Below are 20257 nucleotides of genomic sequence, written 5' to 3'. Positions count from 1 at the left end.
TTCCTGGCCCAGTTCCAGGTGCTCGTCTTTAACGTCTCAGCTCCTTTTGTCACCAGGTCACACGCTGAGGCCTGCGCTGGTCCCGCGGTGGCCCGACCTCTGTCACCACTGACACTCCCCTCAGGGGGTGCTGCTCCCAGCGCTTCACCTGTGAACAGAGGCTGTCATTGGAGAGACAGTTCAAATAGGAAGGAATCTTTTTGTTCTAAAAAGCTTGGTTATAAAATACTCAGTGCAGCTTTTCTTTTCTTCCCCGTCTCTCTGATTTTCACTTGGCCCGTTTTCTTCCTGCAGGGACATCCACACCACCACGGGGAAAATCAAAAGGGCCGTCCTCCAGTTCACTCCTGCCAGCTGGACCTACGTTCGATGGTTTGACCCCAAGTCTTCATTTCAGAGAGTGGCAGGAGTCTACCTTTTCATGATCATCTGGCAGGTAATTTTTTTAGATGCTCAGAACTAGGGGAAAAAAACAGAGACAAAATAAAAGCCATCCTAGAATTTATCCTGCAGTTGACACTGCATGCCAGCTCAAGGCTTTGGAAGAGAGAATCTTCTGCAGCTGACATAGAATAATTAAAGAAAGTGCGGTTATCACACCTAAGGTCTTGCTTCATCATGGAGGCGTTTTAAAATGTGGATCTTGGAATTACAAATTGGAAACAGATTAAAATTCCCTGAAAAACCTCGGGCTCGGCTTCCATTACCCAGTGCGTTAGGCACTGGATTGCTTTCTGCATTGCTCACTGTCAGGACCAGAGCATCCATGGAAGGCTGCTGCTTGCAGTCCACATTCAGTGTCTGAGTGCTGAACTTGGGCCCCAGCTGTCCCCACTTCGGGTGATTGGTGGAGAGCTAATTGAAGAAGCCCTCTGCCACCTGTGGGGACTGGCGCCCTGTGGGGACCTGGGTCCTCCGCAGTGGTGTCGACCATGGAGAGGGACTCTCGCTCCAGGTGGACCACGACGTGACTGAGGCGACTCAGATGTCAGGGTCTCAGAAAGGGATTACCAGACGTTTTCCAGAGGCAGCCTTTTTTAGGGATCCTCTTGTCTCTAAGCTAATTGTTTCACAACTTTGGGAGACGCACTGAGGGAAACGATGTTCATCTGAGGATTCTTTCAGATTCACTAAACGTGATATTTTGAACACATATGTATAAAATACTCCCAGCATAAGGAAAAAATCGGCACGTGTCACTTTAAAGATGCGCAGATGGACGGTACTAATGCCCATCTCCATAAATGGAGTTCCTGGCTACAGCAGTGTATGCGGCTAGTTAAATAGTCACCTCGGTGTGGGGAAGTCCGTGTGTAAAGAAAGGCATGTGAATGACTGCGATCAGGTTTTACCTTCCAGGGCAGTGTGAGGGGAGGTAGAGATTCTTTTGTATTCTGAGGGCTGAGGAGTGTTTGGATTTGTCGGGAGAGACAGTGAGTGTGCTCCTAGGATGCAGCTCTCCACGGGCACGCTGTCCTCTTGATGGTGAGCACTCTGCTGTGGTCAGCGTTTCCTGTGTGGTGTTGATGAGTGAACTCTTTTTATTTTATATCCTTAAATCAGCACTGGGGGGAAGGACGCGCGTTTGATGTCGCTGTTGGTCTGTATAATGTGCTCTTAAAGCAGCGACCTTCCCTAATCTCTGCCCCTTGCTCAGTCTGGAGGGAAAAGGCAGGAGCGTGTGGGCATTGAGCACATCCCGGTGGAAATCTCTTTTGTGCCACCAAGGACGGGGTCATGTGGTGTGCTGCCCCTGCTCTGCCCTCGGGGACAGTACCACTGCCCCAGCTGAAGCCTGGACCAGCCTCCACACCTGCTTCTAAGAGCTGCCTTCGGTGGAGGCTCTGCTTGGTCCCAGGCATGTGCTAAACAAGTCCACAGTCATTGCTCAGTGACGGATCTCAAGCTTCTTCTGGTTATTAAAGAGTTGGCTTTCCTGCAGTCGGACTTCTTTTAGACCTGGCCTGATTTCTGTCAGGCTGCACGGGTGTTCCATGGCACAGATCTGCTTCCACGATTTTGCTGTCCTCAAATCATCTCTCTCCCAACTATCCCAGAAGATCACACACACCGGCCAAGTGAGAATCACGCGAACCAGGAAACGTGACAAATGGCTGGTGCCTCCTGTGCCCCTCCCACCACCCAGCACCTCCCCAGACCCCACTTGGTTGGTCTCCGTGTTGTACTGGTTGTTACCCGGTTTAAACAGCAACCCTTTGAGACCGATATATTTTCTGAAAATGCTTTGAACGTACCAGTTATTTTTAGTTGTAGACTGTCCATTGAAGGAATACATGGTTATGACTGAGCACAAAGCGTCGGATTGACTAACGCCTCCTTGTTTTGCAGCTGACTGAATTGAATACCTTCTTCCTGAAACATATCTTTGTGTTCCAAGCCAGTCATCCACTAAGTTGGTGTAGAATTCTCTTTATTGGCTGCATCACGGCTCCCACAGTGAGGTAATTCTGTGTTAGCCTGACTGTCATTGAACATGTTAACTTGCTCTGTATTCTCCTGTTTAAGGGAAGTCACATAAACTAACAGATTTTCCATGAAAATATCATCTTAAAAAATTATACCTGCAGATAAATTGGGAGTTGGGGATTTGCAGATATTAACTACTATATATAACATAAACAACAAGGTCCTACTGTACAGCACAGGGAACTATATTCAATACCTTTAATAGCCTATAATAAAAAAAGAATCTGAAAGGGAATGTATGTATATAACTAAGTCACTGTGCTATACACCAGAAATTAACACATTGTCACACAACTCTAATTCAATTAAAAAAAATTATACCTCCAGAATATGAAGGAAATATTTTGCTTCTCAGACCTTAGTAACAGGAAGACCAGTACCACATAATTATTTTCAAACCCCTTTATGATCTTCACTGCTGTCCTTCTTTCCCCTCGTAACATCCTGTTTAAAACAAAATGAGTAACAGATGGTGACTTTTTTTTTTCAATGAGATTACAGAAAAATACAAATTTTTTTTTATGGTAGATTGAAGTCATAAATGATGTTATTTTTAGAATGAGACTTTATTAGCTCTTTCAGAGGCAATAATTTAATTTCCTGTTTAAAATGTCCTTCCTGTAGTCCTCCAGGGCAGTGGAGACACACTTGTGTGTTCGTGCCGTGGTCCCCCTGGATTCGTGATTCATGTCAGGCCCTAGAGATGAGGCACTGTTCATACTGTCCCTCACATGGACCCATCCCAGTGAACTTCAAAGCAGAACACTTTCATTTGTTTCCTTGTTTCTGTTTAGAAGTGGCAATTGGGTTTTATAAGTTTTTATTTATAAGTTTTTATTTGGGTTTTATAAATACGGAGTACCAGCATTGATCAGTAGAAACGCCCACAGTTTCTGCATGGCTGATACATACACAGGCTAAGCAGTTGAAAGGGTTTACTTACTCTTCAGAAGCTCTAGGATAACTTAATTTGTTATTTCTAATGTGCTTGCGAGCTGTGCACGTAGAGGGTCTCATTTGCCAGGGAAAGTGGGCGTTTTCCTTGGGCAAAGCCCCCTCACCCCCAGCTAGAACCTCCTCTTGTCCTCATTCGCTATTACAAATATGTTAACATTTATTACATATAATATATGTATGTGTGAGTATATATATATAAACAGGGAAATAATAACAGCTGGTAAACCACAGCTCTTCGGCACTTTATGAACCAGTGGTCTGTTGGAGTAGTTATCTCGTGAATGCCTGTTTTCCCCTTGGATTGGAGCCTCCCTACCATATTTAACATTTGATTTAATTTGAGGCTTACAATTATTTTCAGGAAAGATTATTAGCAGCAGTTCCCTCATAAAATTAGGAGCAATCAACAAAGTCAATAAACAGGGAAGGAAATCTCTCAGTAAAACTGGACAGCAGACCCCAGGTGATTTATCATGAAATTTCAATATTGTTAAATATTCAAAACAAAAACTAGAGACTAAAAATCCAGCGTTTGGACTTTTTCAGAGCTCTTCAGAATTTATGCTAAACCTTATGGGTTTCTACACAATCCTTTTTGTTTAGAAATTAGCCACTTTCTGTGTTCTTATACCTCTTGAGGCTGCTCCTCTGTGAGGAGATGATTTGACAAGCTTCTTAAAAAGATGAAAGTTCTCTGACAGGTTCCAGCACAGCCATGCTGGTTGGCAGACGCCAGGCCCTGAAAGGAGAGGCAGCCCGTGGGCTTTGGTATCGATGACACATACACACCACGTCTCTGTTTTCCTCCTTTTTGGTTAGACTCTCACATGCCTCTGCTTTGAGAAGCTGTTTGAGCATTCTTTTAACTTAATGATACAATGTGTGACATAAGAGCATGGACACAATTAGAGGTGAAGTAGCTGAGCTGGTGAAAGCAAATTAGGTAACTGAAAATGCGAAGTTACAGGAAAAACCTGAGTTCTTTACAGCTAGAGTTCTTCACTCGGGCCTTTGGGGTAAAGAGACGATAGTTCATGGATGAACTTTAGGTGTCTATGAACCCCCGAAGCTTAATACAAAATTTTGGGTGCGTGTTTCATGTGCCTATATCATGGCTCTCATCAAACCCTCAGAGGAGTCTGACCACACATCCCCCCACCAGAATAAAAGCTCTAGGTTCAGATGCAGCCCTGCAGGGGTAGGTTGAGTTTCGGGGACAGGTGTGAGACTCCAAGCCTGCACTGTCCTACAGGCAGCCACCCTATGTGTGGCTCCTGAGCGCTGGGAGTGTGGCCAGTCACCCTGAAATGTGCTATACGTAGAATACACACCAGACCCTGAAGACTTAGTGCAGAAACAATATAAAATACTTCTTTATAATGTTTTCAATGTATTGGCTATATATATATATAAATAACAAATTATTAAAATGAATTTCATCTGTTCCTTTTCACTTTTTTAACATGGTTAGAAAAATTTAAATTGCATCTGTGGCTCATACTGTGTTTCTGTTGGGTGGCTGCTTTGCTAAGCCTTTCCACCCCATGTCATCACCTCCTTTCTGACCATGTCAGTAACATTCAAAGTCATTGGCCTCAGTAATGGGTGCAGCTACAGTCCCATTCCAGTTTCTGAGCCAAAACTGTGAATATCTCTTGCCTGGGTACAGTCAGCAGCCTTTGTCCTGGAGAGAGCACAAGGGACAGTTAGTGACCGTGCAGGTGACCTTCTGGAATCATCTCCCTGGAGAGAGACTGAAGTACCCCCCTGAGGTGGCTTTGGCTCAAGGCTGTGGGCATCTGTGTCTGAATCAAGACCACCTTTGCCCATAACCTGGCTCTTTAAACCGTGCTCCCCTCCCTCCAACCTGACCCGAGTTCTTAGCCTCATATGGGAATGTCTCCGTAGGCACTGACTTCCTGCCGCCTTGAATAGAACTAGACCGGGCAGCTGGAGTATGTGGAACAAGGCAGACCTTTTTTACAGTCACTCTGTCTGTGATTGAATTCTACACTGACTTGCTGGTCTTCCAGAAGCTCTCAGTGAATTCCGCCTTTGTTCTTTCAGACAGTACTACGCTTACCTCACCGACACACAGTGCAAACGCGTGGGAACACAGTGCTGGGTGTTCGGGTGAGTAGTCTGTTACTGTGGACATTCTAAACTAATTTAGCCCCTACATTGCTTTGGTTATTTCTTGACCCTTTGTTACATTCAGTGTAATCTCCCTGTGAAGGCTTGATGTTGTTTTTGTATGTCTCTCATTTTTCACATTCCTTTTCTGCTTTAAGTTTAGAGTAGTTAATTGGCAAATTATAGAAAGAAGTTGTAGAAACTGCTTTTAAAAAAAATATTAGGAAACCAAAAGATATTTTCCCACATGGAACTTGGAGACCTTGTTTCACAAAGTAAACTAAACAGAAAATGTATTGTTCAAATTCCCCATCAAATCAGTGGTGAGTTAGGGACATCTCCTGATGGACTTAACCACACTTCATGTTACTTTCACACCAAAAAGACCCCAGAAAACAGCTGCTTGCTGTATACCAAAGTCTAGTTTTATTGTCCCAAAGAGAACTAACACATGGCCACATGGTCACAGTTTATTATCTCACTGCAGTTGCAAATGCTGTATCTGAATTTACTATTATTTAAATGATTTGAGAGAAAGCATAGGCTATCTGGTTTAACCCCCCAACAGTAAATGTCAGGCCCTCCTCAGTGTCTCAGGTAAGTGGCTGTTCTGCTTAAAACACCGTCAACAATTCACCATGCCATTTAGCACCCGAAGTTCTGGAGACATCCAGCACGTCTTTACGTGAAGTCTAGTCTCTCAGGCATCATAGATTCAGGACCACTTAACCTAGGCTCTGAACTGAGAGTGACAGCAGAAAGAGAATCTGATGAAAACCCCAACCGATTTTTAAATAGAGTAACCCCTCTTTTCTAGTTAAAAAGTAACATGCCCGCATATTGATAATTAAGAAAAGAAGAAACTGCAAATCACCCAAAGACATCAGCTGTTGAGCAATAATTGCTGCTAACACTGCGTTGTCTTTCCCTCCAAATGATTTCCTGTGTGTGTGTGTGTGTGTGTGTGTGTGTCCCCAGCTCTCATTCTGGATTTGAGGGGGTTACTCAAGTTAGATTTAGGCAACTTTCCCACCACCCTCTTCCCCAGAAGACGAAGGGCCACTGTCATTGTTTCTCATAGATCCTATGATGTAAACTAATTTTTCTACATGAAGTAGCTCAAAGGGCGATAGGATGGCTCTGATCTCTAACATCAGTGGTCTGGCGGGAGCGACAGCGTACGCGTCTCCCAGGTTCTGAGGCCCGGACCACAGGGCGCGTGAAGGCGCGGTCGTTGCGTCACAGGAAGGGGGCGGTGAGCTTCCTTACTGTCTTGCCCAAGGAAGGGGGACCTTTCTGCATTTGAGCTCTTCTTCTGCTGTGTACTTCTTTGCACGTGCATTTTTCTCTTCACATTTACAAGTCTGTGCCAGGGTCTTATTCTACTGCGGGTAGATGTATCTTCCACAGAACTGTGTCTGCTCACCTGTTGACGAAAAGGAGATGGAGATCGGAGAGAGAGGTGGTGTTACAGCCAAGTTCTTTTTCTAATTTAGTGGCCAGAAAATACAGTCCCTGTGGTGGGAGAAATGGCCCAGAGGAGCTAGGCTGGAGACAGGGAGCAGACGCAGCTGCAGAAAAGTGGTGAAATCAGCTGAGCCGGACCCGCAGCGCAGAGGTCATGTGGCCGAGGGCGCTTTACCGAGAACTGAGGGCTCCCGAATGGTGGCATCAAGGCTGGTGAACCTTGAGAACTAGTGGGCCGTGCCCTCAAAATAGCAGGTCCCGCTGCATAAGGCACACAGGGCGGACCCGCCCGGCGCGTGGACCGGGGCAGGAGCTGCCTCCACGGGGTGACGCTGAAACGGGGGGCCCGGCCTCCAGTCTCTTCTCTGTCCCCAAGAAGCCACCGGAAAGGTGTCTTTGCTCGTCCTAACCAGACCTGGAACCTCACTCTTGAACTTCTGGAGCCGTTCCTGGCACCCTGTGGGGTTGTGTGATGCTCGTGTCACACGTGTACACACCTCACTTCCACTGTGTGAGGGTCAGCTCAGCTCCTGGCTGGCTGGAGAGCGGCTGACCCACGGCCCGAGCCGTCCCGGGAGAGGGTGTGTGCAGCTGCAGGGCAGCGTTTGTGGGACACACGCAGGGTGTGGCGTCCTCAGAATCCAAGAGCAGGTGGTGCTGGCAAACTGAAAACTTTGTCTGCCTCTCGAGGTTGGCTTGCACACCCAGCGCACACACACCAAGCCTGGAGTTCCCGTGCCCCCGGTGTCAGTCGCAACCCTGCTCACATTCTTGCCCCGCTCACCGAGGAGCTCCCTGCGCAGGGCTCTACATTAAGGGCATCTTTATTTCTGAGAGGCAAGCAAAGAGTGAGTCAGTAGATCAGCCAGGCAGAAGCACCTCAGGCAGCCCAAATGTTTGTCTTCTGAACTTGCTTCTTCAAGATAAGGATGCCCTGATGCACTGAAGGGAGTAGGAACGCCCACTAAATTCCCTCCAACCACAGTTTGACCGCCTTGTTCTGTCTGGTCAAGATCTGAAAGACTGACATTTGCATAAAGTTAAGGTCAGAGGGGTGCGAGGGAAGCCCCTGGGGTGAGGAGGTGGGTGCTGTGTCCCTGAACCCACTCTGTATGGGCTCCCATGGTGCCCAAGCCTCTGGCCTCAGCCCTAAACCAGCAGCCAGTTGAGCTTTGTACAGGAGCAGTGTGGACCCTCCGGAAGAATGTTATTCATTAGGACTTCCTCTAAGGGACAGGGATAATGGTGAGGGGCCGTGGCTGGTGATCAAGTGTCCGGGTGATTGTTGGGTTTTGTGCATCCATGTTCCCACTGCTTCTCACAGCTCCTCCCCTGGTCCTCGCCCTGCATCAGAAGCTCCCTGCCTCTCTCTGGTTTCCTACAGCAGTTCTCAGTTCACCTACCAGAATGATCATTTAAGATGTAAAACGAATCATGTTAGACCTTCTGCTCCAAACCCTCTGGGCGCTCCCATGTCCCCCAGGCTAAAAGCCAAGCTCTGGGCTGGCCCGCAAGACCCTTGTTGCTCTTTATCCTCACTCTGCCCCTTCCCTTCACCCCTGACCCCTATCCCCACCCAGTCTCTACTCAGGTCACCTTCTCACTGAGACAGCCACGTGCCTGGACAACAGCTTAGCCAAGGTTCCTCAGCACGTGGGATCAAATCATATCTAAAGTTCCTGACTGAAAAGCTCTGGTCTTTAGGACAAACTTTAGTGAAGTGAGTTGAGTAGGTCCTGACCAGCATTTTCTGAAAATGAAATAGAGTAGAAAAATGTCAGAGCGAGAGGACAGTTGTTTTGTGCAACCTTTGTCTCAGTTGTGTGTGTGTGTGTGTGTGTGTGTGTGTGTGTGTGCGCGCGTGTCCTGGGTCACAGTGAGGAATGTGTTTCCTGCCGTGGGTCTCAGCCCACAGAAGTTTGAGAAACACAGCTCTAGGGTGCCTCCATCAGTTGAATATCCAGAAACCTCCCATAGTGAACTCCGGGTGTTCTGTCTGGTTACGGGCAGACAGGCACTTATTTCCTGGGCTTGACCGTTTCTGTTGTAGTCCTTCAAAAAGTGCCAGCCAGAGGTTTCATATCTTTCCTGTGTCCTGGGGCTGGCACCCTCCCCTCGCTGTGTGGCTGCCCCCTAGTGGCAGCTCGCCGGCTAGACTTCAGTGTTAAGGGGCCTCTTGAGTACCTTAAAGTGCGAGGGACCTTGTTGGGGCAGGGGCGGGAGGAAGATCCAGGCAACCACTTCTAAACCTTGCCCAGTCAGGACTGGGGGAACAGAGACACATTCAGGAGACTTTCTGCTTTGCCTAAGTGGTTCTGACTCCAGACATTCCCTTGTTTAAAGCCATCCATCCATTTGACTGTGGCGGTGACTTCTATGTCTGCCAGTGGGGAGGGAACCCAGGGCCTTCTGGGCCCCTTCCTGCCTTTGTAGAGATTATCTGTACAACAAGACCAGTCCCTGATTGTCCAGATTCCATCTCGGGGAAGGAACACCTGAAGTGGCGTCATCTGAAGCTGGCTATTCTTAGGCAGCCTTGGGATCCCATGACCAGCTGTGTCTCGATTACCTCACTTGTTCTTATCTTTAAGCTCTGATCCTTAATAAAGGTCTGATTTTAATATTTATAAATGAAGATGTAGAATACAAGATAGGCTTTTTTCTTTGGTGTTTTAATTAAAGAGTAAAAACACGAATTTTTTTAAACATTTTTGTATTTAGCAAAATTGCCTATAGATGAAGAGAGGATAAAGGGTTTATATTGTCATCAGAACCAGGGCATATTAAATCTGGAAATTTCTGGATGGCCGGGAGGGAATGCGGTTGCCACTTTGAGTTTTTGAAAGACTCACTTGGAAGATTCACACATAACTGCGGAGGGCAGAGTTAGGACGCACGGGGAGAAGGAGGCAGAGACCAGCCTGAGACAAGGAACAGCTTCCTGACAGCTAAAGGGACTGAGCGGCGGAAGGAGCTGCCGCAGAGATAGTAGGCTCCCTGTCCCTGCGAGGGCTCCGACAGGGGGGGTGACTGCCCAGCGCTGGGACGGGCTCTGAGTTAGATGATGCCAGGTGCCTCCAGCTGTGAACACGTACAAGTTGAGATTTTGGTCTATGAGGAAGGAAGACGTAAAAAACATTTCATTATTTCTGGAGCGGGTTAGGGGGATGAATAGGCAGGGTGCTGAGGGCTTTTAGGGCAGTGAAACTACTCTGTATGATCCTGTAGTGGTGGATACATGTCATTGTACCTTTGTCCAAACCCACACAGTGTGCGACACCAAGAGTGAGCTCGGATGTGAACTGTGGACTTTGGGTGACTGGGATGTGTCAGTGCAGGTTCATCACTCGTGACAGATGTGCCCCTCTGGGGGGAGACGTTGATAATGGGGGTGGCTGTGCATGTGTCGGGGCACAGGGTATAGGGACTCTGGACCCTCCCCTCAAGTTTGCTATGAACCTAAAACTGCTCTAAAAAAACACTCTGAAAAAAGAAGAGAGGAGTAACAGTAACATAAACTTTGTATTAAATCTAAATATGTAGTTACATATATACTGTATATATTATTTATTAAGAAAGCACAGTGGGCTGGAACAGTGTCATTTGGTGGGGGGACCTGCTGTGTTGGGGGCAGAAATCTTATGATCAGTTGAGCCTTTTGGTGGAGTCCTGCATCTCTCTGGTGACGCATTGTGCTCTGAGAAGATGGATTGGTATTTAACCTCTTGTTCTGTCTAATAGGGTCATCGGTTTCCTGGAAGCTATCGTTTGCATAAAATTTGGACAAGATCTCTTCTCTAAGACCCAAATACTCTATGTTGTGCTGTGGCTTCTTTGTGTGGTAAGTCATTACTTTTTTACCCAAAAGTGTTAGCTAAACTCCCCATGGTGTCTCCTAAAACAGAATGAAACAAAACCCTCTTGTGCACCAAGTAGAAATTCATAGACAGGACTTTCGACTTGTAATAACCCAAGATTGGCCCCTAGGCTGAACTTCAAGAATAAATGCAGGAGCATATGGCACCCAAACGCGGCCACCTTTGCCGGTTCCAGTCAGACGCCCCCGGTAGGTGTGTCATACCCTCGTTTGTTTCACCTACACGTGCTAAACATTCCAGGCCTGCCGTGAGGGGACAAGGACAGTTACAGTGCCCTGCATTACTGGAAAAGGCTTTATGTACAAAGTGACGGATGGTGGGTTTTAGGCCACGTGACATGTTTTTGAAGGTAATCAGATCATCGGTTTCTTCCCTGAAGGCCAACTTCATCAGCCGAGCCTGGGTGGAGTGAGCTTCCTCCTGAAAGGAAGAGCCCCAGGGGCCTCCAGCCCTGTAGTCCTGGGGCTTCTCCTTCATCTTTCAAATGAAGTAAGAGCTTACCTGGCTCAACATTCTTCTGTCGTCCTTTTTCATTTAATTGTTTTGTTATTTTGGAGAAAGTCTTACTTTACACTTAAGATTCTTCACTTTTACTTACTTGTCCTAAAAACTAACTTGGGCTTTTTTTTTTTTTTTTTTTTTTTTTAAATAATAATCATGGAAAAGAAGACAGAGTAGCTGGCCCCGCCTGTACCCATCATCCAGTTCCAATAATGATCAACTCCTGGCCAGTCTTGTCTCCTTTTATTCCGTGCTCACTCTCCCCACCCCAGATTACTTGGAAACAGAGCCATCTGTACTATTTCAGGATCCATCTCTAAAAGAAGCTAAGAATACTTTTTTGTTTAATGCAATCACTGGACCTTTATCACATCAGAAAAAGAATGAATAATTCTTTAATACTGTCAAATAGCTATTCAGTGTTCACATTGCTAATGTTTCCTTAAATTTTATATTTTTCAACAATTTACTTGAATCAGCATCCGCTCATTCACTTGGTTGGTGCGCCTTTCCGTCTCTTTTAATATAGAGTTTTCCCTTTGTCTCTAGTTCTCTCTCCTTTGCAGTTTATTTGTTGAAGAAATAAGCTCTTTTGTCCTGCAGATTTTGCCCCAGTCTGAGTTTTTCTGATTCCAGCCTTACTGTAATTTAACAGGTGTCTCTGTCCTCAGTATTTTCTGTAAATCAGTAGCTGGATCTAGAGGCTAAATCAGATTCAGGTCTAATTTTTTTTTTCCTTTTGGCAAGACTAAACTTTGTATTTCTAAAGCGTTTCTTACTGCCTTTCGTGGTGTCTGTTTTTAGGGTTACTTGTTAGAAATCCTGCCTATCAGGGCACCTTGAGCCTGTTCTGTCCTGTCTTGAACAGTAAGATGGAATAATGACCTCCTTTGTGCTGAAACTCCACAATGTATTTTTTTCTGTCACAGACGAGATACAGGGGCTGGTTAGGGGAGTGAGTCAGATGTGCAGGGGACCTAAGCATTTCTCTCTGGCGTGTGCACCCCAGGTCTGTGAATTGTAGCGGTACCAGTAGTGAATAGCGGGCAGGACTGGGTGCGGCCCTCGCCTGGCGCCACCGGGACCACGGGGACCACGGAGAGGTTGAGGCGGGCAGGGCTCCTGGGACATGGGCAGATGGCCCTTCTCCCGACGGCCCATTGCGGGCCTCCCCCCTTGGGCGTCAGCGGCCAGAAAGTGCTCCCAAAGGCCGTGTCCAAGGACCCATCTCTGGTCGCCCAGCTGGTGGGGACCCTCCAGTCTTTCTCTGAGTTTTAGAGACTTTCCTCACTGTTTTCCTGATTAGGCCGTTTTGCTCTGCCTTTGTGTCTGTGTGACTGTAACTTTATTGAGGACCTAACCCGTTTCTTCTCCCATCAGTGTCTCCTTCACAGTCCCTTGTAAGTCCGTCATGGTGCTGGGTGCTGGTCAAAGCCGCACCTGAGGCTGGAACCACAGGTAGATGATGATGATAAGATTTATTAATGCCTACTATGTGCCAGACACTGTTCTGAGTGCTTTACATGAGTTGCATATTTGATCTTTACGCCTCAAGGGGAGATACTTTCTGACCTCTTTTTATAGATAAAGAAATCAAGGCACAGAAAGGTTCACTGACTTGCCCAAGGTCACACAGGTAGTAAGTGGCAGAGCCAGGGCTGAAGCCAGATAGTCTGGCTAAAGGTTTCTTGGTCCACCTCCAAGGAGCTCCAAGTGCACGTGAGAATGACACGTGCAAACTACTGATGTGCAAATACCGTAAAAGATGCGTGTGCACGGAGGAACTCTGGGGAGAGCACCAGGCCAGCCAGGGGTGAAGCTCCCAGAGGCAGTGTGGAGCAGAGTCACGGGGACCGTGGTGAGTGGCTCCCCCACCTCTCGGGTGCCCCAGTCTAAGACCGAGGCCACTGCTCCCTCTCCTCCATCACTCTTCACGTCGGGGGGTTATCAGACTCTATTCCTCCCCCCAGGGAACCCCCCTCCATCCCTGCCCACCACTTCTGCTGCTGTCTAGACACTGTTTCTCCAGGGCAGGTCCTGAAAGAGAGGCCGTTAGCTGGGGTGATTAGGAGTCCCCACTGCCTTGCACATTTACCAGGAACAGTGGAAGCAAGGTCCTGGCACATTTTTATATTCATGGACTTTATTAAAGGTCGAGACTGGTCTCAAACTTAGAAGTGAGGTGAATCTTATTCAGGAAGAGAGTGTAAGTTACACCACACTGAGAGAAGCAGAGCCCTGAGTTACTCTCCCTGCTTAGGAAGACAGCGTCCTCGGAATTTGAGACGAATTTGGAAGCAGAGCTCCCAGAAGCGCGCTGGGTAACAGGCTGCTCCAGCAGTAGCTGTCTGACGGGTCTTGGTGAACGTGATGCTCGTTACCATGACCTGGAAGCCACACTCGGGCTTGTGCGCTTGCCTTGGCTTATAGCCCACACGTTTCTCTATTTCTTTTTCCTTCCCGCCCTTTAAATAGAATCTGCACAATTGCTCTTTTAAATCTAGGCCTTGACATTTGAAGTGGGTACGGCCCTAGATTTCCACCGGTGTGATTGCAAACCCATAAATGACAAGCTTTTGCCCCCGGGACAAGTGCAAAATGGGCCTCTTGTACCCAGGTGAAGTGGTAAAGTCGGCAACCTCAGCAGGCCCTTTGCATGGCGATCATGATGATACATACATAAGCCTGTTGCTCCGCACCTGCCAGTGTTTGCCTACCCTCCCTGGGAAGGGAGAGGATGACCCCCGCGCTCCTGCCCTCTGGTGGCTAAGATGGGAAATGACAGTCGCCCCAGCCCTCAGGGCTCCCTTGGTCCAGCGGAGTGACAGGTCTCTGGCCAACCTGCCTCCCTACCCTCACCGCAGAGCCACTGACTGGTCCGCGGAGGTGGCCCTGCCCTCCCTGTCTCCCCCTCCCTGTGTGAATCCTAGGCCGACCTCTTCTCTTCTTTGTTAAGGAGCCAACACATACATAGGCTTACACACTGCAGGTCCTCTAGTCTTCCCACTCTGGCCACCCCGGGAAAATGGCACCTTTAATGGTGGTGTTTATTAAGAATCTGAACAAGTACTGGAGTATGTTAAAGATTAAACGTGGTTTTCGTTTTATAATTTTAATGTATTCATTCATTGCCTAATTTTTTTCACCGGGGGATGTGAGCTTTTTCTTTGAATTCCTAGTGTATGCCAGTTTGCACACGGATTTAATATAAAACGAGCTAGTGAGTCTTCTTCTGTTCCATGTTGTCTCTCCACCATGCCGCTGTTCCCACTTCGTTCATGTGGAAGGAGAATGGCCAGCTGGAGCACTCAGACTCCTTCCTTTTCTGACACTGAAGATGACGCTGTGCGCCCGGCAGACCCTCGGTCAGTGTCACTGACGTGAAGGAACTGGGCCAGGGCTAGACTACAAGCTGCGGCGATGCGAGTGCACAGCCCTGCCTCCCCCGCAGTCTTGGCTCCACAGTCCAGACTGTGGGCTGTGCGGAGGGATGCTGCTGGGGTTGGCTCTTCCCCGTGATGCTTTTCTTTCTCCAGGAGTGGATGCGTGGACAGATAAATGGACAGACGTATATAAGATTTGTAGACATAAAATCAGTATTTGTCTCGATAGCCATCCCTGAAATTCGATCCAGGGATTATAAAGAGACCTGTGTTCTGGCTTCAGTCTTGCCACATAGTAGCTGTGTGTCTTTGGGAAGACCGTTGACCTCTCTGAGCCTTCACTGCGCTACTGTGAAACGAGGGGAGTTGAAATTAATCTTTGAGGCAATGCCTCTAGATCTTAAGTTATGATTCTTAGAATGGATTAAAAGTATGCCAGAAGAGAAGATTCCACCATGATTTCACAACTATTCCCACGGTTGGGTCAAGGTGATGGGTCCCTAGCAGGAAATGAAGTGGAAGAGATGGCGGTTAGACCTTGAGGATTTGCTGTCAGTGTCCTTGCTAAAGCAAGGAATTCTGAAGAAACATAACAGCAGGACGGGCAGTTGTTTTGTTTGGTTTTGTTTTGGTGATTCACTTACAGTCGCGAGGGGACCGGGAGGCCTGGCTGGAGGGCCTGGCCCCAGTTCCTCTGATAAAGCTCCTGGCTCCTTCACTGCCTTGTCCAGGCTGCCAGGAACTGTTCCCTGATTTTCAGGTTTTTGATACATTTTTAAGCTTTGGATTCTTAGATACTGTTCTTTCCTTAACTCAGAGGAAAATTTAGGGCATGGCCGGGGCCAGTGGGGACACTGAGCGAGGTGGGGGTTATCCCGGCCCCGGGGTACCCATGGGCCACACCCTCCTCTTTTCACACAGGGGCTCACAAGACATTTGTTTTTCTTTCCCTGTCTACTTAACTGAGAAAAACAAAGGCAGCCAGACCTGGGGTCAGAGTAGGACCTCTGAGACTAAACAGCAGTGCCAGGCCCAGGGCAGCGGTGTCCTTCTGTGGGTGTCTGTCCTCAGAGCCCTCCACACCATGTGACCCCGGGCTGCCTGCAACTTCCTCTTCATTCAGAAGTCCTCCTCCCCTCTGACTAAGTCCTCTGACTCTCTCCGGTGATGGAAGCAGGGTGCACAGTGTGGGCGATGAAAATCAGAAACGCAGTGTAGGGTCCATCGTGTCCTCTTCAGCAGGACCTGCAGGGCCGATGAGAAACCACGTCCCAACTGATCCCACGTCGAGAGATGATCTTCATCCCGACAGCAGAGTCATGGCAGCAACTCTGGTCTCGTCATAACCCTTCTTGTTAGAGCTTCAGGGATGCTTCCAGCCATCCTGTGACCAGTGTCCTGAGAGAGAAGGCGGACACACGATGAGCCGTCGCGCCGGAATTCCCATGGAATCCCCCAGGTTCTGGGAAGCGGAACTGTTTTGCGCAGCCTCACTTATGTAACAGTTTTGTGCTGTTTTTGTCTTCTAGGCCTTCACCACCTTCCTGTGTCTGTACGGCATGGTTTGGTACGCAGAGCACTACGGTCACCGGGAAAAGGTACAGCAGGAAGGCAGAGACGGGCCTGTATTGAGACTAAGCCGTCCTGCTCGGCGCTGCAGCCCAGGGCGCGCGCCCGCGGGGCTGCGGTCAGGACGGCACGTGGAGAGCCGGGCGCCAGGCTCCCTGCAGTCCGAACGCAGCCAGTTCAGAGTTCGTTCCCTATCGCTTCCAACATTAGATTTTAAACTGAACTATTTATTTATGTTAAAAAAAAAAAAAAGAAAAAAATTCCAGGACAATCCCTGGACCAGTTTTTGGAAAGCTGGGTCTTATTCCAGGCCTTTCACCTCTTCCAGAGTCCCAGCCTGGGGGTCCCACCCCGAAACTCCTGCCCCGCCCCCCTCATGGTAGATGTGAGCGAGCTTACATGCCATAGCAGTTTCATCAGCAGTAGTTTTTTTTAAGCAAAAATAGCAGCGATTATCCTTTATTCACATCTTTAGTCCAAGGAGCTAAAGGTGCTCTCTAGGAGACTTACTCTGCGTCACCCAAGAGATAGCCTTGACTTCCTAGCTGAGCACAAGCACAGGGAGGTTCTGTGCCTGCCAGTGGGGACCCCCCAGCCCGGACAGGCAGGGAGGGATAGCGCACCCTGGCTTGCTTGCCGGCACCCTCCTCCCGGGAGCACTCAAACTTCCATCACCAAGCCTGCCTCTCTCTCTCTAGACCTACTCAGAGTGTGAAGATAGCACCTACAGTCCAGACATCTCCTGGCCTCACGGAAAAGGCACAAAAGGTACCTCTCCCTCCTTGTTATCACTCTCCTGGGGCCCCTTCCTCCCAAGACCCAGTAAAGTGATGTAAGATCGGCATTTATCCTCTGAATGTAGGTGAACGTGCGCCCCAGAGGGTCTCAAACCTCCTCATCGCATGTCTCCTGTTATTAATTAAGAAACATGCAAGGTGCGTGCAGACTCTGCCCCCCATCCCCAAAACTCACTGCATAAGAGGCACTGTGTGGTTCTGCCTTTTCTGAGACAGGAAGATGTGACGAGACACCCCCCCCCCCGTCTCAGGCATTCTGCTGGGGGTGTTCTTGGTCTTGGCTTTCATCATCAGTGCAGAGGGTCAGGGAGATTTGTGTGCCAGGGGGAAAAGCCTTTCAAAAGAGGTGGGTCAATTGAACTGCATTTATTCAAGAGACAGACCAGAACAAGACAGGTTTCAGGAATGCAGTCAGGGATCTCCCACTGGTCCCTCTCCGAGGAGTGTTTTGGAAAGACTTGGGGCCACCTGGTTATTTTAAAAACTAGGCGTGTGGAATAGTGACCCTGAGGAGGCTCCACTGGACAGTAATTCCTCGCAGTGATGAGCTGGCTGTGGGGCTTGACCAAAGGGAGAGAGTCGTGAATGCCAGAGATGAATTTTAACCCAGAGAATTGCTCAGAGGAACGGGGGCGCGGGGGTGGAAAGTTCTTCTGAGGCATTTGGGCTCCTGAGTTCGTCTGGGGTCAAGTGCATCCCAGCGCTCCCTGGGAAAATGCTCCAGAGTACTGGCCGCCCTTTCTGAGACGGTTTCTCCTGAATCAGCGACGTCTGTGAGATGCTGATGGACGTGGGCAGAGGGGTTCCCCAGGGCTCCCTTATTCAGAACCACCCCCTGTATTAGATCCATCCATGGCACTTCTGGGTTCTCCATTGAAAAGACTCAAATAAGTAATGGTAGAGATATATTTAAATGAAAGGTACACAGTTAAAAAAAAAAATCTGAGCCCTGGAGCAGAGAACCTTTTGGCTTGGCCAGGGGTTGTCCACGTGCTCAGCCTGAGGGCAGAGCCAACCTGATGCCAGGAAGTGCTGAAGTTCTGACACACCCCTACCCTGAATGCCCACTCCCCCCACCCCACCCCACTCCACTTCCGGATCCACCCTCTACCTGGCTGCTGCCTGCTGATTGCCCAGCTCTCAGCCAGTGTAGAGTCTTCTCTGAGCTCCAGAACAAATGATAGTGTAATGGACGATACTGCCCCTGGAGACTGAGCACCTTGGGGGCGTGTGGCACCGTGAGCACATGGCTCAGGGGCTGTCTGTCCTAAGCGCCAGGGGCCTGATTTGTCAAGGGACCTCCAGGTCAAGCAGCAGAGTGCTTGTACTGTCTTTGATTTTGTCAAGGCAAGAATCTTTCCAATTTAAGGATTTAGAAATGCCGGAGTGCAGGAGGTCCAGGTATGGAGACCCAGGTAATGCATCCTTTGGCTGCACAGTTAGACTTGACAATCATGCGGTTCACGCTTTAATTGTCCCTCCTTCGTGCTTGGGTGTCATCCGTACTCTCACTTCTGGTCCCCATCACCATGACCACCATCCACCCTGCAGTGTGAGTGTTCAGATCCTTCAGGACCCCCCGACTCTGGGGGGTGGTCCCTTGCTAGCTCAGTGCAGGGATTTCTGTGCCTTGATTTATTAAAGAGGCCACTAGATGGAGTGCAAGGACCGGTGGAGGAGCCCGCACTCTGGGCAGCCGCTCGGCGGCCTGGGCCGGGGAGCCACCAGTCAGAGGCCTCAGAGGCGTGAGCCCGGGATCTCCGCAGCCCGCAGTGATGCCGTGTCCTGATTCCTTTGGCCAGGTTCTGAAGACGGCCCGCCCAAGCACCCAGGCAACAACGAGAGCCATTCTTCCAGAAGACGGAATCGACATTCCAAGTCAAAAGTCACCAACGGGGTTGGAAAGAAATGAAAGACCCTGGTTAATCAAAGATGTTCCGGGGAGTGCCTAGAACTGGGAGGGGGTGGAACCGGCTGGACCTCCCTGTGAGGAGGATGAAATGCTCAGCGCTAGTGGGAAGGAGCGGGGGCTGGGGGGGGTCATTATTTGAGAGCAAAAGCCTTGTTTCCCACAGACCCGGCCACACCGGGTGGACCATTGCCTGGGGTCCTTGTCCACTTGGGGATCTCTTCTAATTTCTGCACTTGGCACGCGGTCACTGGTAGCGGTGTGTTGTGTTTGGAGGAGAGGGTAGCTATTTACTCACAGTTGCCAAGAGCAGCTTTGTGCTCACGTGTGTTGTAGACGCAGTGTAAACATCTTCAGACAGGGCATCAACTGTACAGTTCATGGACCGGTCACCAGGTTTTATTTTTCGGAATCCTGCCTCTCTGACTGATGAGTTTAAGTCCAGGCCACTTCTCTGTCTTTTATTTTGTTGTTCCTTGTTCGTGAGTGAGGACACTTAAAAGCCTTCAGAAGCCACTGCTGACATTGAATTGGGGGAGGGCTCCCCTCTATTCTAGAGAAAGAGAAAGGAGGGGGCATTTGTGTTACTGTCTAGCCACCTCCTCCCCCTTTTAGGACCTTAAGAGACCAGGCAGAGGAAAGGTTAGCTACCTACACAGGATCCCGGGCTTCAGAGGGGAACCGCTTTGTTCCCTGTTGGGTGTCCCTTGTCCAGACCTCTCCACAGCGCGCAGGCGTGAGCCCGCAGAGAGGCAGCGCTCCGCGGCCCCGCCCCCAGCCAGGTGCCTTCTCCATATCGTCTGTCCTCCTTCCACGGTGTGTGGCTGCCACTGTCCTTTAGTCCCATGTGAGGTGCTGGTGAGTATTACCTTCCTCCGTGCCATGCTCTGCAACACCGACCCCGGTAGTTCACCACCTCTGGATCCCTGTTTTAAATAAAACGATTCACCTTAAAGCCCATCAAACTCTGTCTCCGCAAAATGCTCATTTCTTTGCATCTTACTGGTCTTTTCCACTGTTTGTGAGCAACCACTGTATTTTTCCAGTGACTTTAGGATACTACGAATGTGTATGTGTTTTATACAGTGAGAAGAAAAGGAAAAAAATGTATATTTTAGAGGGCTTACAGTCCTGTTTCCTGACCTTCCTAAGTGATCAATAGGAAATGAACAAGAT

General features: G+C 48.8%; 1 protein-coding gene across 2 annotated transcripts in view; it reads left to right on the top strand.

Annotated features, from left to right (window-relative positions):
* PTDSS1 (phosphatidylserine synthase 1) overlaps positions 1-20046 on the top strand; it is a 59845-nt gene extending 39799 nt beyond the window's left edge. For both annotated transcript variants that reach the window (XM_032468176.1, XM_032468177.1), the window contains 7 exons: positions 295-436; positions 2350-2462; positions 5512-5577; positions 10786-10885; positions 16336-16404; positions 17074-17143; positions 18975-20046. In XM_032468176.1, the coding sequence (XP_032324067.1) occupies positions 295-436; positions 2350-2462; positions 5512-5577; positions 10786-10885; positions 16336-16404; positions 17074-17143; positions 18975-19084 (670 nt within the window). In that variant the 3' untranslated portion in view covers positions 19085-20046. The remainder of the gene's footprint in view (positions 1-294; positions 437-2349; positions 2463-5511; positions 5578-10785; positions 10886-16335; positions 16405-17073; positions 17144-18974) is intronic.
* The last annotated feature ends 211 nt before the right edge of the window (positions 20047-20257 follow it).

Source organism: Camelus ferus, chromosome 25, assembly GCF_009834535.1.
Source record: "Camelus ferus isolate YT-003-E chromosome 25, BCGSAC_Cfer_1.0, whole genome shotgun sequence".
Classification (NCBI taxonomy): Eukaryota; Metazoa; Chordata; class Mammalia; order Artiodactyla; family Camelidae; genus Camelus; species Camelus ferus.
The sequence above is the reverse complement of the archived record's forward strand: the minus strand, read 5'-3'. Positions and strand labels throughout refer to the sequence as shown.